This window comes from Manis pentadactyla, chromosome 4 (genome assembly GCF_030020395.1).
Source record: "Manis pentadactyla isolate mManPen7 chromosome 4, mManPen7.hap1, whole genome shotgun sequence".
NCBI classification, from domain to species: domain Eukaryota; kingdom Metazoa; phylum Chordata; class Mammalia; order Pholidota; family Manidae; genus Manis; species Manis pentadactyla.
This window is the reverse complement of record NC_080022.1, coordinates 138,344,061-138,363,465: the sequence shown is the minus strand read 5'-3', so window position 1 is coordinate 138,363,465 and position 19,405 is coordinate 138,344,061. Positions and strand designations below refer to the sequence as shown.

General features: G+C 52.7%; 1 protein-coding gene across 7 annotated transcripts in view; it reads left to right on the top strand.

The window, feature by feature from the left end:
- SPNS3 (SPNS lysolipid transporter 3, sphingosine-1-phosphate (putative)) overlaps positions 1–17,088 on the top strand; it is a 40,302-nt gene extending 23,214 nt beyond the window's left edge. For 2 of the 7 annotated variants that reach the window (XM_036896126.2, XM_036896123.2), the window contains 3 exons: positions 9,675–9,740; positions 15,338–15,436; positions 15,570–17,088. In XM_036896126.2, coding sequence (XP_036752021.2) covers positions 9,675–9,740; positions 15,338–15,436; positions 15,570–15,872 — 468 coding nt within the window. In that variant the 3' untranslated portion in view covers positions 15,873–17,088. Of the gene's footprint in view, positions 1–9,674; positions 9,741–15,306; positions 15,447–15,569 lie in introns of all 7 variants that reach the window. The other 5 variants (XR_005026910.2, XM_036896125.2, XM_036896128.2 and 2 more) reach the window with 5 other exon arrangements.
- Positions 17,089–19,405: the final 2,317 nt, after the last annotated feature.

The following is a 19,405-nucleotide window of genomic DNA, read 5'->3' as shown; positions in this document are numbered from 1 at the left end:
GCGTATGAAAATATTGCTGTTGCTGTTCTGGGTAAATACAATCTGCCATAGTGCCCCGGGCTCCTCCTCTGTGCTCTGGGTCCTGTTGACATCCAATGTTGTAGGGGAGCATCTGGGCCATAAGACCCCCACAAGTGTGGGCCATGCCCTCCAGGGGGTCTCAGGTGAGAAATCTGGGAGCAGAGTCTTGACCTCAAACCCCTGTTGGGACTCATGGGCTGAGTTTGCAGAGGCCTTAAGGGGCCGAGCTGAGGCCGTGGTGAGGCGGCTGGGAGGCAGGTCCCATCCCAGCCAGGGTAAGCCGGAATGTTCACTGACTGATCAAGTGTTTTCCAAGCACCTCCTGCATGTTCCAGGCTCTGTTCCAGGCTCTAGGGATACAGCATTGAGCAAAACAGGCACAAATATGTATGTAGTAAAATAAACAGTATGTTAGATGGGGATGAGTTCTGTGGAGAATAACCACAGGGGAAGGGGACAAGAAAAGGGACAGGGCAGTGTAAGGTGGTCAGGGAGGCCTTGCTGAGATGGTGACCCTTCAGTAGCAAGTAAGGGAAAGAGCCATGTGGATATGGGGTAGAGTGGGGAAGAGCCCTCCAGGCAGAGGGAACAGTAAGTACAAAGGCCCTGAGGAAGAAACATGGCTGGTGTGTTTGAGGACACATGGTTGAAACGGGTGAGCCAGGGAAGTGCAGAGAAGATGAAGTCAGAGGTCATGGCAGTGGGGGAGGAGATTGTGTAGGGCCCTGTATATATAAATGACTTTGGCTTCAAGTTTACGTGGAATGGGAAACCCTTAGAGGATTACTGGTGCAGAAGTTAAAAGATCTGACTGAACGGTTTGTACCAGTTATCTGTGGCTGTGTAACAAATCACTCTAAAACTTAGTGGCTTCAAACAATGATTTATGATTTTGTATGATTCCATGGGTTGTCTGGATATTTTCTCTGCTGGTTTCCCCTGTGCTCACTCATGTCACTGCCTTCCCTGGAAGCCTGGGTGGGTGGGAATGTCCAAGCTGGCCTCCCTCATGTCTGGCTGTCGGTGGGGCCTCCTCAGTTCTCCACTAGGCCAAACTGGTTACTTATGTGGCAGTCTCAGGGTGGTGTTCAGAGGAAGCAAAAGCGGAGGCTGTGAAGTGTCTAAAGGCCCAGACCAGGAATAGCACAGCATCACTTTGCCTTATTTTATTGATCAAAGCAACGTGAAAGACCAGCCCAGTTTCACCGTGGGAAGGGTTTATATCAGGGTGTGAATACTGAGAAGTATGATGAATTAGGGGCTATTTTGTGACTCTTTACCATGTGGTTTAACAGGGTCTCTCTGGCTGCTGTCCTGGTAATAGAATGAAAGGGCAGGGACAGAAAAGGGAAACCGATTAGGAGGCCTTCCAATAACATGACAAGAGATGGTTGTGGCTTGGACCACAGTGGTTATGGAGGAAGTGTGGAGAAGTGGTCAGATTCTGAGTCTATCTTGGAAACAGAATTGACAGGATTTCCTGACGTCTTGGGACTGACTGTACAGTGAGAGAAAGGGTGGAGTCCAGGTTGACTCCAGTTTTTGGCCTGAGCAACTGGAAGCATGGAGTTGGCATTTACTAAGACAGAAAAGACTGAGGGAGGTGCAGGGATTGTTTTTGGAGGGGGTGGGATCAGGAATTCAACTTTAGAGGTGTTAAATCTGAGATGCCTCCTAGGACACTCGGCTGGGGATGTGAAGCGACACTTGGGTGTATACGAGTCTGGAGTTCAGGAGAGAGGTCTAGGCTGGTTAGTTGAAGCCATGAGACTGAACGTGATCACCAAGGCAGTGAGTGTGGATAGGAAAGAAAAGAGAGCCAAGGATTAAGCTGTGGGACACTCCACATGTCAGGGATGTGGCTACGTTATGCCATCACAGTGAAATCAGGCACTGGGACCAACAGTTCAGTCTGCCATATTTTTATTTGGGGGGAATTAAAAAACAAAACATAACAAAAGCAAAAGCAGAAAAACACAAAGAAAAAAATAACAATTATCCATATTCTCATCCCTCATAATGAACTACTCTTTAGCATCTTAGCCTATTTGCTTCCATATTCATTATTTAGGTGACCATCATTCTATATGTGTCTCTCTGTATATATACACAGACTTATGTTTTTATAAATATTTTTATTAAACTGGAGTCATATGGTAGTGTAATTTTAAAAGCAGATTTATTGAGACGTCATTTCACATGCCATACAATTCCTTACCATATGGTATGTACACATGCCACTTAATGTGTACAGTTCAGTGTTTTAGTATATTCACAGAGCTGTGTGATCATCACATCAACTTTAGAACATTTTCATATTCAGTATCAGTTACTCCCCATTTCTTCCCAGCCTACCCCTACCCAAGCCCCAGGTAACCACTAATCTACTTTCTGTCTTTATAGATTTGCCTATTCTGGATATCTCATATAAATGGGATCATATAACATGTTTAATTAATTTATATGGATTTAAATACATTCAGTGCTCAGTATCAGTCTGTTACTTAGGTCTTCTACCCCTCAGTTCTCTATTTTGCTTCAAGTCCTAACTGGGTAGATTTTGTGGTTAACTAGTTTTTATATCCCCCCACTTCCCCCCAAAATAGAGATCGTATTCCTTTGGCTCATTCATGTTCGAGATTGTCTTCTCTTTGATCCTTTACTTGAATAACATCTAACTGGGTATCATGTTCTTGCCTCACATTCTTTCCCTCATTACTTTGCAAACATTTGTTCTGTTGTCTTTTGGTATCACATGTTGCTATGGAAAATAAAGTTAACCTCATTTTTACAATATCCTTAATGCTGATTCACTTTTTCCATTTGGATACCTGAAAATTTCATTTTTTATTCTGGAAATTCAGTATCTTAGTGTATTAGTTATCTCTTGCTGTGTAACAAATTATCCCAAAATTTAACAGTTTAAGACGACACACATTTATTATCTCACAGTTTCTGTGGGTCAGGAATCCAGGCAGAGCTTAGTTTAGTTGGGTCTGCTGTCATGGTTTCTTGAGGCTGCAATCAAGATGTTGGTTGAGGGTCTGTGGTTTCATCTGAAGATTCAGCTGGGGAGGGATGATCCACTTCCAAGCTCAGTGGCTATTGACAGTATTCAGATCCTTGTTGTTCTTGGATTGGGGGCCTCAGTTCCTCACTGGCTGTTTGCCAGAGTCTGCTCTCAGTTTCTTGCTCTGTGGGCCTCTTTCATATTGCAGCTTGCTTCTTCAAAGCATGCAGGATGAGAAGACAATAGAGGAATCTTAAGAAGGGTGTCAAAGGTTTTTCTCTCCTAATCACATAAGTGGTATCCCATCACTTTTGCCATATTCTACTCATTAGAAGCATATACTAGGTCCAGCCCACACTCAAGGGAAGGGGATCACACAAAGGTGAGAATTCAAGGGGAGGGGATCTCTGGAGCCATGTTGGAAGCTGATTACCACAGCTAGGATATGTTTCAGTGCTAAATATTCCATATCACATCAAAATTTCTTCATGACACTATTCTTATCTACTGGATCAGTACTGAGTAGCCTCCTCCTTCCTCATTTTATTTCTGACTATTTCATATGTTTCTTTATTTGTTGGTTTCTTTTTGCTTGTGTTGGATCATCTTTAGGACTGGGACTATGGTACAGTAAGTAAGGCACCAGGGTACCAAATTTAAGGAGGCACTCACTCTTAGGTACTGACCCTGCCCTTGTGCAACCATGAGAGTAAGCTCTTCTTTAGATCTGCTGCCCTGGGTGCCTTGCTTGCTGCATCCTAGTGCCAGCCCTGATCATTTTTGTCTGTCTTCCGTATCATTTACTTCTCTCTAAATGTGTTATCCTCTTTGTCTTTTTTAAAACTTCATCAGTCAGTGATACTTTATCAAGCCTTTTCTCTGTATCAGTAATTCTACTTTCATGGATGTCTATTCTGTTTCCAGCTACTTTTAATTTATTAGCTCTGTAATAAAGTTGTTTGTCCTCCCCTCCCCCACCCCCATTTATGTTCTTAGGTCTGTGATATCCCTTTATATTGCAACCTATTGGATGTCCATTTTATCTTTGAGCTTTCTTTATTGAATTATATTCAATAGTTTGAAGCAATTATAAAGAATTCCTTTTGTTCCTTTTCTTTTCATCTCTCTTCCAGGTTGGGTTCTTTTTTCTTCCTTCCCCCCTTTCTCCCTGTGTCTTTCTCTTCCTTCCTTTCTTCCTTCCTTCCTTCTCTTCCCTTCCCTTCCCTCCCTCCCTTTTTCTTCCCCCTCCCTTCCTCCATCCCTCTCTCCTTCCTTCTTTGACCTTAGCCCTCTCCCTCTCCCTTATCTTTCCATATGTTTGCATAAGTCACATGCTGAATGCTTTCCCCTACCCTGGGCATGGGCAGCTCTGCTCTGATACTGAACTTGCTGTGGTACAGTGTGGGTGACTTTGTTCTTGACTGTCTCCCAGCCTTCTCTTGACCATTCTCTTCTCCAAAGGGGCTGTAGTTTGAGAGTTGAGCATTAAGTTTTCTGTTGCCTGGGGGAACTGCGGGACTCAGGCGAGGCAGTAAGAAGTCTTTGTTAGAACACCTGGGCTCTGCTCACTTCTGGGTTTTAGGTATATGCTCTATCACAGTGTTTGTTCTATTTAATTACTGAGAGTACCCTCCTCTAGGGTGGTGCTGCTTTCAGGCCTTGAATGGCATCAGTAAGGAGAGTCATTGTTCACTTTCTCCACTTTTACCCATTTTCTCCCCAGCAGATTTTCCCACTGGTTCTCAGTTAAGAGTGGGAACAAGGGATCCCTACTTGGTTTATTTCCTTCCAGACGTGGGGATTTTGGAGAATAGCTTAGGGGAGGGTGAGCTGCACAGAGCTATACTCCAGAACTGTCTGTTTTTCAACTTGGCTGCCAATATTAAATGTTTATCTCATTTGGTTTTGTTATTTTCTGTGGTGAAAACAATTTTTTGTCTTGACTTACTATTTTTTTTACTTTTGTGGGGAAGGGAAGTCTATGATGCAATTTTAATCCTTCATCTTTACACAGGAGTTGCTCCAGATGATCTCTGAGGCCCTGTCAAGCCCAAACAACATAATAATTCTGAGTTCCCTACTCACTCAGTAAGAGCTATGGTCTGCACCACAAAAAGCAGAGCCAGCGTGGCTGTTGCCAAGACCTTTACATCCAGTGGGAGTGGGGAGGGGGCGGTGAAAACCTTCTCAACCTAAAAGAGTCGTGAGCAAGGACCAGGGCTGGAGGCCCAGTATCTGTCCAGCATGGTACCCCTGGGGGACACTGTGAGGTGCCTGGCAGGGACCAGCTAGGATGTGTGCCCACCATAGATGTAGTCAGGCCACCCAAGGATTCTAAGGGTGGCTGTGGGGTTTGCTCTCTGTTTGCTGGGGTGACCCAGATGGCTGGGCTCTGCAGGTGCCCTGGCTCTACAGGGCTTTCCTGTGACTTGGTCTGTGGGTTGCTTCTTGGCTAAGCTCTTTCCTCTTGCATCTGGGGTTGGAGTAACCAGAGGTTGCCTCAGAGTTTCTGGGAGAAGCCTGCCCACCCTTCCTCTAAGGGCCCCACTTCCCTGCCGGGATGTAGCAGGTATCTTTTCTTGGATGGGGAGCAGAACCCACCAGGAGAGCCAACAGTCTTTGCTGAATTCTCCAGGATCACACCAGAGCTCTGCTCCCTTACTGCTTCACTCTCCACCTGTGCACATACCAGGCTTCTGGGCTGCGGCTGGCCCCTGGGAACCAGGTGGTGACCTTGTGCCCTAAAGCCAGTCTGTGCAATTATAGGTTGGCAGGCCCTGGGGCAAAGTGTGCCAGCTAGCACAGCATCTTGCTGGCGGCCAGTCTGTGCCTGGGGCCTGTGTCCTGACTGGTTTAGTCACACTGGGCACAGAGTTGATCCCTGAAAGGGGAGGATTGGGTCTTAGCTCTGCCCCAGTCTCTGGGGGATGTTTGTCTTCTCCTTTCCTGGTGGTGCCTGCAATCCATTCTTTGCATTCAGAAATCAGTTACTGCCTAAGTGGAAGACTGAGGTGGGCCAAGGTGAGGACACTGGCCCTCCACCTTGCAGGGCTTGAGCCTTACCTGGGGCAGGTGCTCCATCTTGCCTCCTGCTCTCTGCCTGCCTATCTGTGCATGCTGGTGTACGTGGGGAGAGGATGTGTGTGTGTGTCCATATCCATGTATGTGAGGGAGGGTGAGGGCACAGGCATGTTTGTATACATGTTCCATGTGTGCACATGTGTGATTGTGTGTGCACAACTTGCTGTCCATATTATGAGATGAAAGCACTTTGGTAAATTTGCCACACATGTTTTAATATGTCAAGTGTCATTCCTATTGTCTGCATATGCATGTACTTGTGTGTGTTTTTTTTGTGTGTCCCAGGCAATGAGTATCCATGTATGTGTGCAAATGTGAGTGTGCACATGTGTTGAAGCTTGTGTACATGTCTGTGAGGCCTTGAGTATGCATGTATCTGTGCATGCTCACGTGGCCATACATGTGAGTGCATGTGCATGTGTCATAATGTGAGCATGTGTGTGTGTATGTGTGCATGCTTTTCTGGCCAGGGTGACTAAAGGATATTCATCAACACTGTCCCAGCTCGAGGGGAAATCCTCTTGAGTCTGAAGTGGCAAAGGCCAGGGGTTGAGGGGCTCCATGTTTCTCAGGCTCCAGGCATCATTCCCAGGCCCTGTTGCCTAAGGGGCTAAGTCAGGGTTCAGGGAAGCATGCACAGGCACTAAGGGGACAAGGGCAGCAACAAATTTCCCTTTTGGAAGTCCCCTCCAGTGGATGGGAGGAGGGGACAGATTTGAGGGACATTTCGGGTGCAGACCAGACAGCAGTCAGTGTGAGGGCAAGCAAGGCATGTAGGAGGGCCCTGCCTCCCCGTCCCTGTGTCTGCCCTGAGTGGCAGGGTACAACAGGCTTTCCCAGAGGAGAGGCAGCTTCGGCAGCGTGCTGGCAGCCAGTCTGTGCCTGGGGCCTGCTTGGCTCAACCACATGCAGTGAGGACAGTAACGCAGGGGGATAGGAGGAGAGAACACGCTTGGGGACGTACGTGGTCAGTGAGAGGCCCGTGTGGCTGTCCAGGAGGTGCCTGGGGCTGTGAGGCTGAGGACCCCATGTCACAGTAGCTTTGAGTGGTCGGCTGAATTCTTCATGGTGACTGCACCTCAAACCAAGGCCCTTTGTGCTTGTTTGTTTCATGTTTTTATTGCAGAACCCAAGTCTGAACTGGACTGGGAGCCATTGAACTTTAAGACCCAATTTGCATGAAGCCTGTGGGGAACACAAATAGTGTCGAGCGAGGTCACCAGCTTTAGAAACATAGGCTGTTGGCGTGAGAGGTGCCTGGCGGAGCATCTAGGGCCCTAACCCCCCTCCATCGTTGTAGGTTTGGGAAACCAAGGCCCAGAAGGTGACCTCCCCAGGGTCACCCAGCATGGCAAGGTGTGGCCAGGCTCATCCACCCCAGAGCTAACACCCCTGTGTTAGAGAGCCCCTCCTTGAGCCCAGGCAGCTGCTTCAGAAGACTCTGTAATTACAGGATTAGGAAGCAGCCACTCCCATCCAGGCCCCGTGCCCCTCAAATCCTCTGCTGCACGGAGATGAGGATTTGGTGGTGCAGGACGGGTTTCCAGGTGTGTCTGGGGAAACCTGGCATCCTCAGGCAGCCTGCTCAGCCTGAAAGTCCCCACTGTGGCTGCAGCCTCCCTCTGATCAGCTCTATTTTGGGGTTGGGACCCACCCTGCTCCAGCTGGAGGAAGGAAAAGGTGTATTTTAGTATGTCCTGTGGGTGTGGGGGATCAGGGAGAGACAAACCTGAGGCCGTGGCTGAGCGGAGCCGCAGCTCTGGGCGGCAGGAGGGAAGGGGGGCAGCCCCCAGCGGGAGGTGTGAGCAGGGGCGTGGCCTGGCAGGCCTGGTCAGGGTGGGGTTGAAGGGAAGGTGGGCGTGAGCTGGCCTAGGCTTTCATGTGGCCCCAGGAGGCCGGTTGGCAGACCCTGTCAGGCTGGAATGTGGGTCTGCGGCTAGCCGGCACCTGAGCCCTGCCTGCCAGCGACTTCCTGATTCCCACCCGTGTGGGTGCCCAGCCATGCCCTAGGCCCAGAGGAAGACCTGCCCTACCCTCAGGGGTTCCCCAGTTTGGATGCGGAGGGCCAGGGGCTGGTTAGCCTGAGAGAGCGCACACACCTGCTCTCCCTCTTCCTGGGTTCTGCCGGCTCTCGGCAGCACCAGTTGTATCCTGCCCTGCCCAGCATGGTGGGTGTGCTCCAGCCTCCTGGCTTCTTCCCAGCAGGGTCTTTGGGTTCTTCTTGGCCCACCCTGCTCCTGTCCATCCTTCAGGGGCTGCTCAGTGCCACCTCTGCCCAGAGGCCTTCCCATTCTGGGCTTTCCTCTGACTTCCCTCCTGCCAGCCTTCCTGGGCACTGTGGCTGCTGAGGCTTCTACAGGACCCCTCTCCACCCCAACAGCCTCCTGTCCCCACTCCTGCGCAGGGCCAGCCGCAAGGGGGAGGGGCTTGCCAGGAAGTGGCTTGATGTATGACCTTGGGATTGTCTCCCCATCTGTGAAATGGGTGGAATGGCATCTGCCTTATGAGGTGGCTGAGAGCTTGGATGGGTGACAAGAGTGGACATGGCTGGTGTATGACAGGAGTGCAAGCAGTGGTTCTTCAATTCTGCTGCTCTGGGTGCTTGCAGGCGTTCAGGCACCAGAGCCTGGGTTGCCCCGGGCCAGCCCCGTGACTCTAGGAATGACTAATTCCACTCCAGAAATAAGCTCCTGGAAGCTCTGAGAAATGACATTTTTCTCTTCTTGCTGCTTATTAACTCTTCTTGAAAGAACAGAATAAGGATTGTCCTAATCCTTTGGCACAAGGCAGGGCAGTTCAAGGAGCTGGGTGAGACGGGCCCACAGTGGCCTCCAGTCACTGGCAGTCATCAGTGCAGCACAGGGGTCGGGCAAACAAGGTTACATCGGCCCCACAGGTGCCCAGGGCAGAGGGTGGGCAGTGTACAGGGGCTGGGAATCATGTTCCAGTCCAGCTTTGCCCTGGGCCAGCTGGTGCCCGCAAACAAGCACTGGCCCTGACCCAGGCAGTGTCACTGTCTCAGTCTTGCTCACTTCCTCATGCTGCTCCGGGGGTCTGGGAAGGGGACGGCTTGGGAGGGACTGTTGATGGGGTGCCTGGGCCGGGTAGGTGGGCTGGCACATAGTAGGCACCTTATCAGTGTACACAGGCCTTAGGGGAACACAGAGAGGAATGGGTAACATCTGATCAGTCCCTGGGCCTTTCTCCTCTTGGAATCTGTTTCCCCACCTTTAAAAGTGGCCTGGACGTCCTGGGTGCCTTCTATAGAGTGTCTCGGGTCATCTCAAGAGCTGGACCTTGGGTGCTAACCATCAGGGTGAGTGCTGTTCCCAGGCCCGGAGTGTGGCACTCCCCCTGGGGCCATGGCTGCAGGCCTGCCCAGATGGGAACTTCTGCCCACTTTCAAGGCTGCCAGAACTGGGTAACCAGTTCCTGACCTCGTCTGCTCGCATAAGCCCCGAGGATGAGCCTCAGCTTCCCTCCACAGGCTAGAAGGGCCATGCAGGGAGGGGTCGGTGACTGAGGTCCCGGGAGACTCACGCTGGCTGCCCTTTGTCCACAGGTGTTCCTGGCCCTCGGTGAGCTGCTTCTGTCCTGCAACTGGGCAGTGGTTGCTGACATCCTGCTGGTAGGTGTGGGGGTCAGAGTCCTGGGCTCGTCCTTGGGCCTCTTGAGCTGCAGGAGCTGGAGTCTGTCCAGCTCAGGGCTGGAGTGGCTTGAAGGTTGGAAGGGGCTTCCGAGAACATGGGGAAGTGGACCAAAGTCATTGAGTAGTTACCTTGCACCAGAGGCCTCTCTGACATTTCAGACATCTCCTCTGACCATCACCAACATTTTACAAATGAGCAAATGGAGGCTCAGAGAGGGCACATGCCTGGACCAAGGTCACACAGTGTGTAAAGGCACTGAGCCAGAACTGGGGCCCAGGCTCTTTTATTCCAGGGCTCGCTCGCTCCCTCCCTTCCTCTTTCTTGATCACACACCTTTTCAGCCAACAGGCTCCTTGGCTTCCACTCTGGGTGTGCAGATGGAGTCGTTGGGCTTCAAGGTTATAGCCTCTGAGCCCAGGTGGGTCCAGGCCACCCCAGCTCCCATGTCACAGGCTGCAAGAAGGCCTGATGCTGTCCTGGTCACCTGACTCTGCCGGGTCCAGAGTCCAGTCCAGCTGTCCCTGAGCCTCACGCTCTCTGTCCAGCCTCTCTGCCACCTGGGAAACATCACGAAAGGACTTTGGACACTGATTGGCTGTGCCCTTGTGGATAACACAGGGTCCCAGACCTCGGGGCACCCAAAAGCCTTCCTCTTGCCTCCTGGCAGCTGGGCACAGTTCCAACACTGGGTACAAGGGAACCAGAGCAGCCAAGCACTCAGCTGAGGGCCGTTCTGAGGATGGTCTAGTGCAGAGGCATGACGCTGGACGCAGGAGCCAGACCTGGGTTTCAGTCCTGCTTCTGCCACCTAGTAACTGTGCGTGGCCTAGGCAAGTCACTTTGTGTCTCTGAGACCCAGTTTCCCCGTGTGGAAAATGGGGATGAAAACCCTTTGTGGATTGTTTATGGGGGTGAAATGGTCCGTGTGAAGCCTGGCCAGCATTCCCTTAGCCAACAAGGCCTGCTCGAATACCACTGTTGATGGGATGTTCACTCCCTGCCTAGATGTTCTGTCCCCTCTCCACGGCCCAGGCTCAGCAGGTATAGACAGGGCTGCCCTTCTCCTAGGTGGGTATATCGGCTCTCAGGCCTCCTCCGCTCCTCCTTCAGGCAGGAGACAAGGCTCCAGCCCAGATTCAGCCACAGACCTGCTGAATGGCCTTGGGCCTCAGCTTCCTTGTCTATAGAAAGGGGGTAATCATAACTAGCCTGGAAGGGTGAGGGAGATAGCCTGCAGGAACGCCTTCAGTAAATGGGTAGCAAATGTTTTCTTTAGTGGCGTTGTGCACTTTTAGGCACAGGGAACTTAGCCACCCCTGACCGCCAACATAGCTTGTTCTCAGGCAGTTCAGATGCAGCTGAAACGTGCCCCCCGCAGCTTCCTGGGCCTGCCCTGCTCTGTGCCCCTCCTTTTTCCACATGACAGCACAGCAGATATGTCAAGACGGTGTCTCTGTGCCCACAGCATCTGTGTTTGCAAGAATGATTAACTTGCAGAGTCAGGCTCTTTGATGAGCTCTGTGTGTGCATTGGGGGCAGAGTGTGGAAGGGGGGGGGTAGGGGTTATAAGGACAATCAGCCATAGGTTGATGCATCTGGCTCTGCTGGGGAGCTGCTGCGGCTGCCCAGGGGGTTGGACTGCACATGATCCAGAGTACCTGTTACCCTCTGTGGTCCTCCCAGGCTTGGAGGCCTCCAGTACCCAAAGCTTAGCAAGGCCTGCCATCCCCAGAAAGCGTCTTGCACCTTTCCCCTACCTTCCCACCTTCCTGAAGCCCCTTAGTGAAAGACTGACTTTCCACACTGTGGTGGGTGGGGCTGTCCTTAGAGCTCAGTTCCTTGGTAGAGAAAGGGGGGAGCTCAGGGAAGGGTGGTTTTGGGCCCAAATGCTGGTGAGGGGAAGGCTGTGGGGGATCTGGTCTGTGGAGTGGAGGGGCAGATGCCAGCTTGGAGCAGTGGCTGGGGGATTGGGGTGGGCAGGGAGGGAGGTGAAGGAGACCAGCATGTAGATATCTCCCTCAAGAAGCTGCGTCAAGGAGAGAGAGAGAGGGTGGTCGTGGGAGTGGGCAGATCATAGGAAGCTGGTGTTGCTTTCCAAGAGGTGAGGCAGGAGCAGCCCCCAGGAGCAGGGAGGGGAGGCCAGGTGGAGGGCACCCAGCAGAGGTGGGCCTGGGCCTGGGTAGGAAGCAGCCTGAGCAGGGCAGGGGCAGAAAGTGGGCCGCGGTGTGGTAAGTAGTGCAGGAAGGTCCCCTCTGCTAGCCTGCCCTGGGCCCTGACGTGCAGGAGCTCTCTTTGGGCCCAGGGAGGGAGCGGGCCCTGTGGTATAGCCCTGCCCTGCTACCCACCTCACACCCACATCCCGGTTGGTCCTGCCTCAGGGGCACTGTTCTCTTTGATCTGCTTATCCACAAGAAGAATCCAGATTCTCTCTGGATCAGGGGTGCCTGGATGGTGGCTCTCAAGCCTCCTGGAGCATGACAGTCAGGGTTGGGGAGCTTGTTAGAGATTGAGCTTCCAGGCTCTCCTGCCCCCACAGTCAGTTTCTGTGGGTCTATGTTGGGGTCCAAGGGCCTGCATTTCTGAGGGATTCCCACATTCTGCTGCTATGGACGACCCTCAGAGCACACTTGGAGAACATTGGTCTAGCACAGCCCACTACCCAGCCCATGGGCCCCCTGCGGAGTTTTGATGAGAGCAGCCCATCCCCTTGTTCACATACCCCTCTGACCGGGAGCTTACTCCCTGAGCCCCAAGAAGTCCCTGCCTCTGACAACCTCCCCTTTGCCTGGCTGGACCTCGGAAGGTCCTGCTCCCTGGAAGGCCTGCGTCTCCCCAGGCTGAGCTGCCTGCCTCCCCAAGCCTACTGACCGGTTCTCCAGCTCCCTCCTGACCCTCCTGACTGTCTGGGTCCCACTTGGGGTGGCCCAGAGCCAGCTTACCCAGCCCAGCAGCAGAGAGCAGAGCAGAAGGGGAGCTTGCTTCCTCTCCCAGGCCTGTCCCCTGGGGTCTGGAGTCTGGCCACCAGGCTCATCTCCCACCTCCTTAGAAGATTTCCCCCGTCCCCCTGAAAAGTTCTCTGCCTTCTGTTCTTTCCCTGCCTTGTCTCAATGCTCCCCTGCTCTGCCTTCTACCCCAGGTAGCCGTCTGCTCATTTGTCTCTCTCATCCTCCCAGGGGTGTCTGGGTAAGAGGCTGAGAGGGTAACGCAGGAGGCAGGCTGCCAAGGAGTCTGCACCTGGTGGTTGCCACCCTGAAGTTCTAGTAGACCATTGGTTGGCACTGGTTATGCCCTGGGCTATAAAGGGAATAGCTCTTCTAAGAAGAAAGAGTCAAAAACAGAGGGGTTTTTGTCTCAGAATAGAGGGAGCCTGGATTTTTGGGAACCCAAAAAGTAATTTCTAAAATTACCTGCTGGGCACTTCAGCTGCTGGTGGGGCACAGCCTTGGCTCCCTGGCTATATGGAGACAATGGGTGCCCAGAACAGGCCGGGAGAGACCTCCCATCACTGGCAGAACGTTGGTCTGGGCCCAGCATGTCGGGTTCCCGGGAGGGGAGGAGGGACCAGGCTGTTGGAACCTTTCTCTGAGGGTCCAAGCAGCTCCAGCCCCCGCATGGACTTTTTCAGACATTGCGGGCCCACCCTCTGGGAGGCTCTGCCCTTCCTTCCCAAACCAGCCCTGAGTAATCATGTAATTATGGGGTGAGAAGGAAGTGCTTGGGGAAGGTGCAGAGCTGTGGTCAGTTCCTTCTCAGGCCTGCTGGCAGGTGGAGTGACGGTGGGAGGCCCGGCTTCTCTCACCACCCCGGCAGAGTGGCCCAGTACCATGGCCCCGGGACCAGCCAGTGGGTCACATGCAGGCCTCCTCTCACCAGGCCTGCGGCTCCCAGTCCCTGGCTCTGACTCCACACCCTGGCTCACACTGTCCCTGCCTCGAATGCCCTTCCCTGTTCTCTCTGCAAGTTACCTGTTTGCAGGGCTAGTGAGGAACTAACTTGTCCTCTTTATTCTTCTCTCATTTTCTAAACGTTCTGTAACAAACACATAAAAATTGCTGGAAAGGCTTCTCCTGGCTCATAACAGCAGAGTGGTCAAAGGTCAGACCCTGCAGGGGAAGGCCTGGGATTGAACCTCAGCCCTACTTTTTCGTGGCTGGGTAGTCCTGGGTAAGTCACTTTCTCTCCCTGTGGACAGTTACCTCATCTGTAACGTGAGGGTAATAATCCTACCTCCCTCATGGGTTGGTTGAGTGGATATATAAATACACATATGAGATATCGAATATGCATACAGGAAGCATTTAATAAATGTTAGTAATTATTATTATCATTGTTATTATTCCCTGATGGGCTCAGATTGTGGACACCTAGGTCTTGAGGATAAGGCTCTGGGTGGGAAGCTGTGTGGCCGTGTGGCTTCTGCCTGACCCCTTCCTCATCCCTCCCTCCCCTCCCCTGCTGCAACCCTGGGTTCTGGCAAAGTTTCTGCTGTGACCAGTCCCCAGACAGTTCTACTTGACTTATTTCATTGGTAAAATGTTCAGCTAGTTCCTCTGAAGCTTGGTGCCTTGCTGTACCCCAGGGACTGCAGGACAGGAGCTTTGCTGCCCAGACAGTGTAGGAGTAATAAGGGGAGGCGGACAAAGCAGGGACCCTTCCAGTTGTGGGGGATGTATGTGTGGTTAGGGTGCATGCAAGGCTGTGGGAGCTCACGGCAGGCACTTGAACTCTGGAAAAGCTTCACAGAGGAGGTGACCCAAAGGTCAGTCCTGAGGGACAAATAGGGATGCTCCAGCTGGACCAGAGAGGGGAAGGCTTGCCAGGCAGAAGGCACAGCATATTTAAATGTGAGGAAACATTCCACCTCTTGGAATCATCATTGGGTATTATTTTGGTCTGATGTCCACACGAAGCCTCTGAGGGCCAGATGAAGAATGATAATGAACATAGACCCATGGGAACTATTATTATTCCCATTTGGGGCTGAAGGCACTGAGGCACAGAAAGGTGAAGTGACTTCCCCAAAGTCACACAGCGAGTGGATAAGGAATCTGGGATTGGAACCCAGATGATCTGATTCCAAAATTTCTCTCTTAACCTACCCATCCTCATCCATGGAGTCATGTGGCTTTCTCCAGCCAGGCTGCCTTTGGTTTCTGCACAGTGGGGCTTGAACTTCTGAGAGAAGAGCCGAGCCCTCCATGCCACCCCTCCCAGGAGCCCTCACATGCAGACACCTTGCAGTGCACTGCCTCTTCACCTGCCAGCCTACACTGTGACCTCCTGGGCCCCTGAGCTGGGATGCCCCAGACCTATCACCATTGACACAGCCATGCCTGGTCCCTGCTGCTTCCATCTCGGGGGCCTGGGGAGCCTTCCTGAGCCTCAGAAGGGCCTGATGTTCTGGCCATGGGGCTTTGGGCATTGGGATCATTGATTCCCTTCCATCCCACTCACTTGGCCAGCATGTTACACCTCCAGGCAGGTCTTTGGCTGGTGGGGAACAGGAGGTGGGTGTGAGAGGGCACCCACTGTCTGCCCTTGTAGGGGAGCTCCCTGGTGCTCCTGTGTTTTGCAGTCCGTGGTGGTGCCCAGGTGCCGGGGGACAGCAGAGGCGCTTCAGATCACTGTGGGTCACATCCTGGGAGATGCCGGCAGCCCCTATCTCACTGGACTTGTAAGGCTGGGTGAGCGGCTGGGCTCCAGGGGCACCTGGGTGTGTGGAGTGGGGAGGGTCTGGAGGAATTGCATGCGCTAAGGCCTGGAGGCTGTCTGGGGGGCCTGGCACACCCAGCCTCTCTCCTCTGCAGATCTCCAGCGCCTTGCGGACCGGGCGTCCTGACTCCTACCTGCAGTGCTTCCTCAGCCTCCAACAGAGTTTCCTGTGCTGCGCCTTCGTCATCGCCCTGGGTGGCAGCTTCTTCCTGCTGACTGCACTGTACCTGGAGAGAGATCAGGCCCAGGCCCAGGCCCTGGCCCGGCAGCCTGGCACAGGTGCCCCCACCCCTCACACCCATTCCAGGCTCAGGGCTGAACCCCATAGGAGTGAGGAGCATCAGCCACCCCCTGAGCCCCTAGCCAGTGGATTTGTTCATTCATTCATTCAAAAATAGTTATTGCTCCCATACTATGTGCCAGATAAGGTTGCAGAGGCTGGGGAGTGAACTCCAAGTTCAAGTCTTCATGGAACTGATGCCTAAGAAGCTAGAGACAGACAAGAAACAAACAGAAAAGCAAAAGACAGTGTGTTCAAGGTGATCAGTGCTACAGAGAGGCATAAAGCAGAAAAGTGGGAAGGGAGAAACAGGTTGGAGCAGCTGGCAATTTTTGAAAGGGTGGTTAAAGAGGTCCTAACTGCACAGGTGACATTCAAGCAAAGATTTGGAGGAGAAAAGCTGGGCCAACTTATCTAGGGGAAGGTGCTCCCAGCAGTGGGAACAGCTAGTGCAAAGGCCCTGAGGTCAGAAGGTACCTGATGTGCTTGAAGATTGGTGAGGAGGCCAATGTGGCTGCAGCAGGAGCAAGGGGAACAGTGGTAGGAATGAGAGTGGCAGTAATGGGGCCAGAGCATGGGAGACTTGGGGAGCCTCTGCAGGACTGTGTAACTGAGTGAGATAGGAGCCACTGCAGGGTTTCCAGTGGATGAGCCTCAAGGCATCTGATTCACACTGTAGAAGTACCACTCTGGTTGCTGCATTGCTTCCCTCCCAGCTAGAATAGGGGGTCAGCATTAAAGCAGAGAGGCCACAGGAGGCTCTGTGGTCACCGGGGGAGACCAGTGGGGCTGGGACCATGTTGGTGGCATTGAAGATGGGGAGAAGCAAGGGGATCAGAAATTTATTTTGAAAATGAAAGCTAGAGGATTTCTAGACAGATGGTGCCCAGCCCTGGTCTCAAAGTATCTTCTGCCTCCTTTGGGGCTGGCTGACCTTCTCTTCTTTCACAGGGGCCCCAGACAGCGTGGATGTGGACCACCAGGGCAGGGAGAGCCAAGGCCTGCTTTCTGGCACTGGTGCCTCCACAGAGGACCCCTGAGGCCCCTGCCCCCAGCGAGGAGGTCCCCTCCACCTCCTTCCATTGGCCTCCACAGTATCAGTGCCTCTGCCCGCCTTTGGCTATGGCTCAGGGGCCCCGGCCGAGCCGCACCTGCTACTTCTTCCCTTCCAGCCAGAGAGCTGGCAGCACCTGCAGCTGGGCTGGGAATTGAGCTGTCAGCACCCTCCGCAGGGGGCCTGGGCCTGTGCCTCTACCCATCATGAGGCTGCTCCAGCCTGGGATCCTCAGCCTGGCTGCGGTGGGCCCTGATTAAAGTGTGGCCAGTACAAAGCATGTGAATCTTAGGCCTTTAGACAATCATGTTATTTACAGCCTCAAGGCGTCTCTGCTGGGAGAGGGAGCAGAAGAAGAAGTGGGCAGTCCAGGCCAAGGATGCAGGGCTGCCCCAGAAGTAGGGAAAGCAAGGGGGCTGCTCTGAATGGGTCTCCAGGCACCCCTACGTTGAATCTTCCACCCTGACCAGTTTCCCTACTCTGCAGGGTCCAGAGGGCACAGGACATCCCTCTGCATGAGTTCACTGAAAAAAAGGTGGGGGCTGAATCAGTAGTCTTGGAGGTAGGTTTCCACTCCTGTGCTGGTGTGGGTGTATGGCTTCAAGTTCTAGGGAACCCCATGGAGGAGTGCCCAAGCTGGCACAGACCTGCTGCCCCGGCACCATGCTGGGGTGCTTACACGAGTAAGCTGTGCTGTGCATGAGCACTGCTGGCTGTGCCCTGCTCTGCACCCCAGCCCCCTGCCACCCCCACTGCCCACGCTCTGACCCTAGCACAGCCCATGAGAAGGCTGGTTCTGTGGGGCCTACATTTGCTGCTGGGTTCAGAGCAGCTGGGCACAGCAGGCCCTGCAGGAGATCAACAGCTTCCTGGCAGGTAGCAGTGGGGAGCATGTTCTTTCCACCCAAAAGCATGAGCTTCTCTCTCCCTCCCCTGGTGCCAAGCCAGGCCATCACTGTTCAGTTGCAGCTCGCCACCTTCATGGTGCCAGGCTGTACCTACCTCCCTGCAGCTGTGGGCAGAGCAGTGACTCAGACTCACACTCACTTCCTGACCCTTGCCTGGTCCATCCCTGCCCCCTCTGGGTGGGACAAGATCCAGGAGCTGGACTTTCCAGCTCATCCCCTGCCCGATCCCCCAACCCCATTGTCAACCCTCCCTTGGGAGTGGCTGTCACCCGGCTGACCAGCCCCTCAACTTACCGTTTGATGCTTGGAGCTCATGAAACAGGCTGCCCCTGAAATTGCAAGATAAAGGATCTGCAAGGCTACTTGGTAAGGGTTCTGCATTCAAGTACATGTGCATTAGGGGGTTCCCACATCACCAAGCAGTTCTCTGACACCAGCTGGGTGTCCTATGATTCGACTCAATTCTGACACTATCTACTCAGAGATCGTGTCAAATTCCACAGGTTAAAGGTTCAGTCCAACAAAACTACCCTCCATTCCTCTTCAGATCCCAATTGCAAGTCCAGGTTGTCATCTGTACTTTTGACTGACTGGCTATGAATCCGAGGTTCCCATGAACCCCTTCTGGGGTTTGATTAATGTGCTAGAGCAGCTCACAGAACTCAGGAGACCTGTTTACTTACCAGATTACCAGCTTGTTATAAAAGGATATAATTTAGGAACAGCCAGATGGAAGAGACCCTGAAGGCATGGTATGGGGAAAGGGTGAGGAGCTTGCATGCTCTCTGAGCACGCTGTTCTCTCCAGATCTCTGTGTGCTCACTGACCTAGAAGTTTCTGAGCCCAGTCCTTTTGGGTTTTTATTGAGGTTTCATTATTTAGGCATGATTGATTAAATTATAGACTATTGGTGATCGATCTCAACATCCAGCCTCTCTCCCTTTCCTGGAGGTCAGATGGGTGGGACTGAAAGTTCCGACCCTCCAATCACATGGGTGGCGTTCTAAACAACTATCCCTCATCCTTAGGTGCAGTCCAAAAGTCACGTCATTAACAAACAAATGACACCTTAGGACTCTCATCACTGAGAAAATTCCAAGGGTTTTAGGAGCTCTATGCCAGAACAGGACAAAGACCAGACATGTTATTTATTATAAATCACAATATCACACTTGGTTTCTTCAAGAAGGAAGTGGCAGGGTCTGTGTAGGAACCAAGACGCATGGTCCCGCTTGGTACTCACTGGCTGTGTGATCTGGGCCACTTCGTGTCCTCTCTGGGCCACAGAATCTCCAGCTCTGTTAAAGAGGTGTGTTGAATGTGGCTTTTCCACAGCAGACCTCATGTGGTTCTCACAGGCTGGGGCTAGGCCCACAGAAGCCCAGCTCTAGAGTCTAACCTTCCTCCCTGCAGCTCTGGGGAGGACCTCTGTGAGGCTCAGCTCCCAGAAAATGGGTGAGGGCTTCTCGAAAGTCAGAACATCAGCCACCCCCAGAATCGAGTGGCTAGGGAAAAAGATCAGAAACCTCATTCATTCAAATTCCAGAAAGATGTATTGGTGTAAGTGGGTGCCTGTCTTGGTGTTGGGCAGTGAATCTGCCTCCAACCCTGGCTATGGACCTCACAGCCCAAAACAGGACAGGGAAACACTCAGCTAGGCCAAGTGAGGCACACCTATGGGCAGGGGAG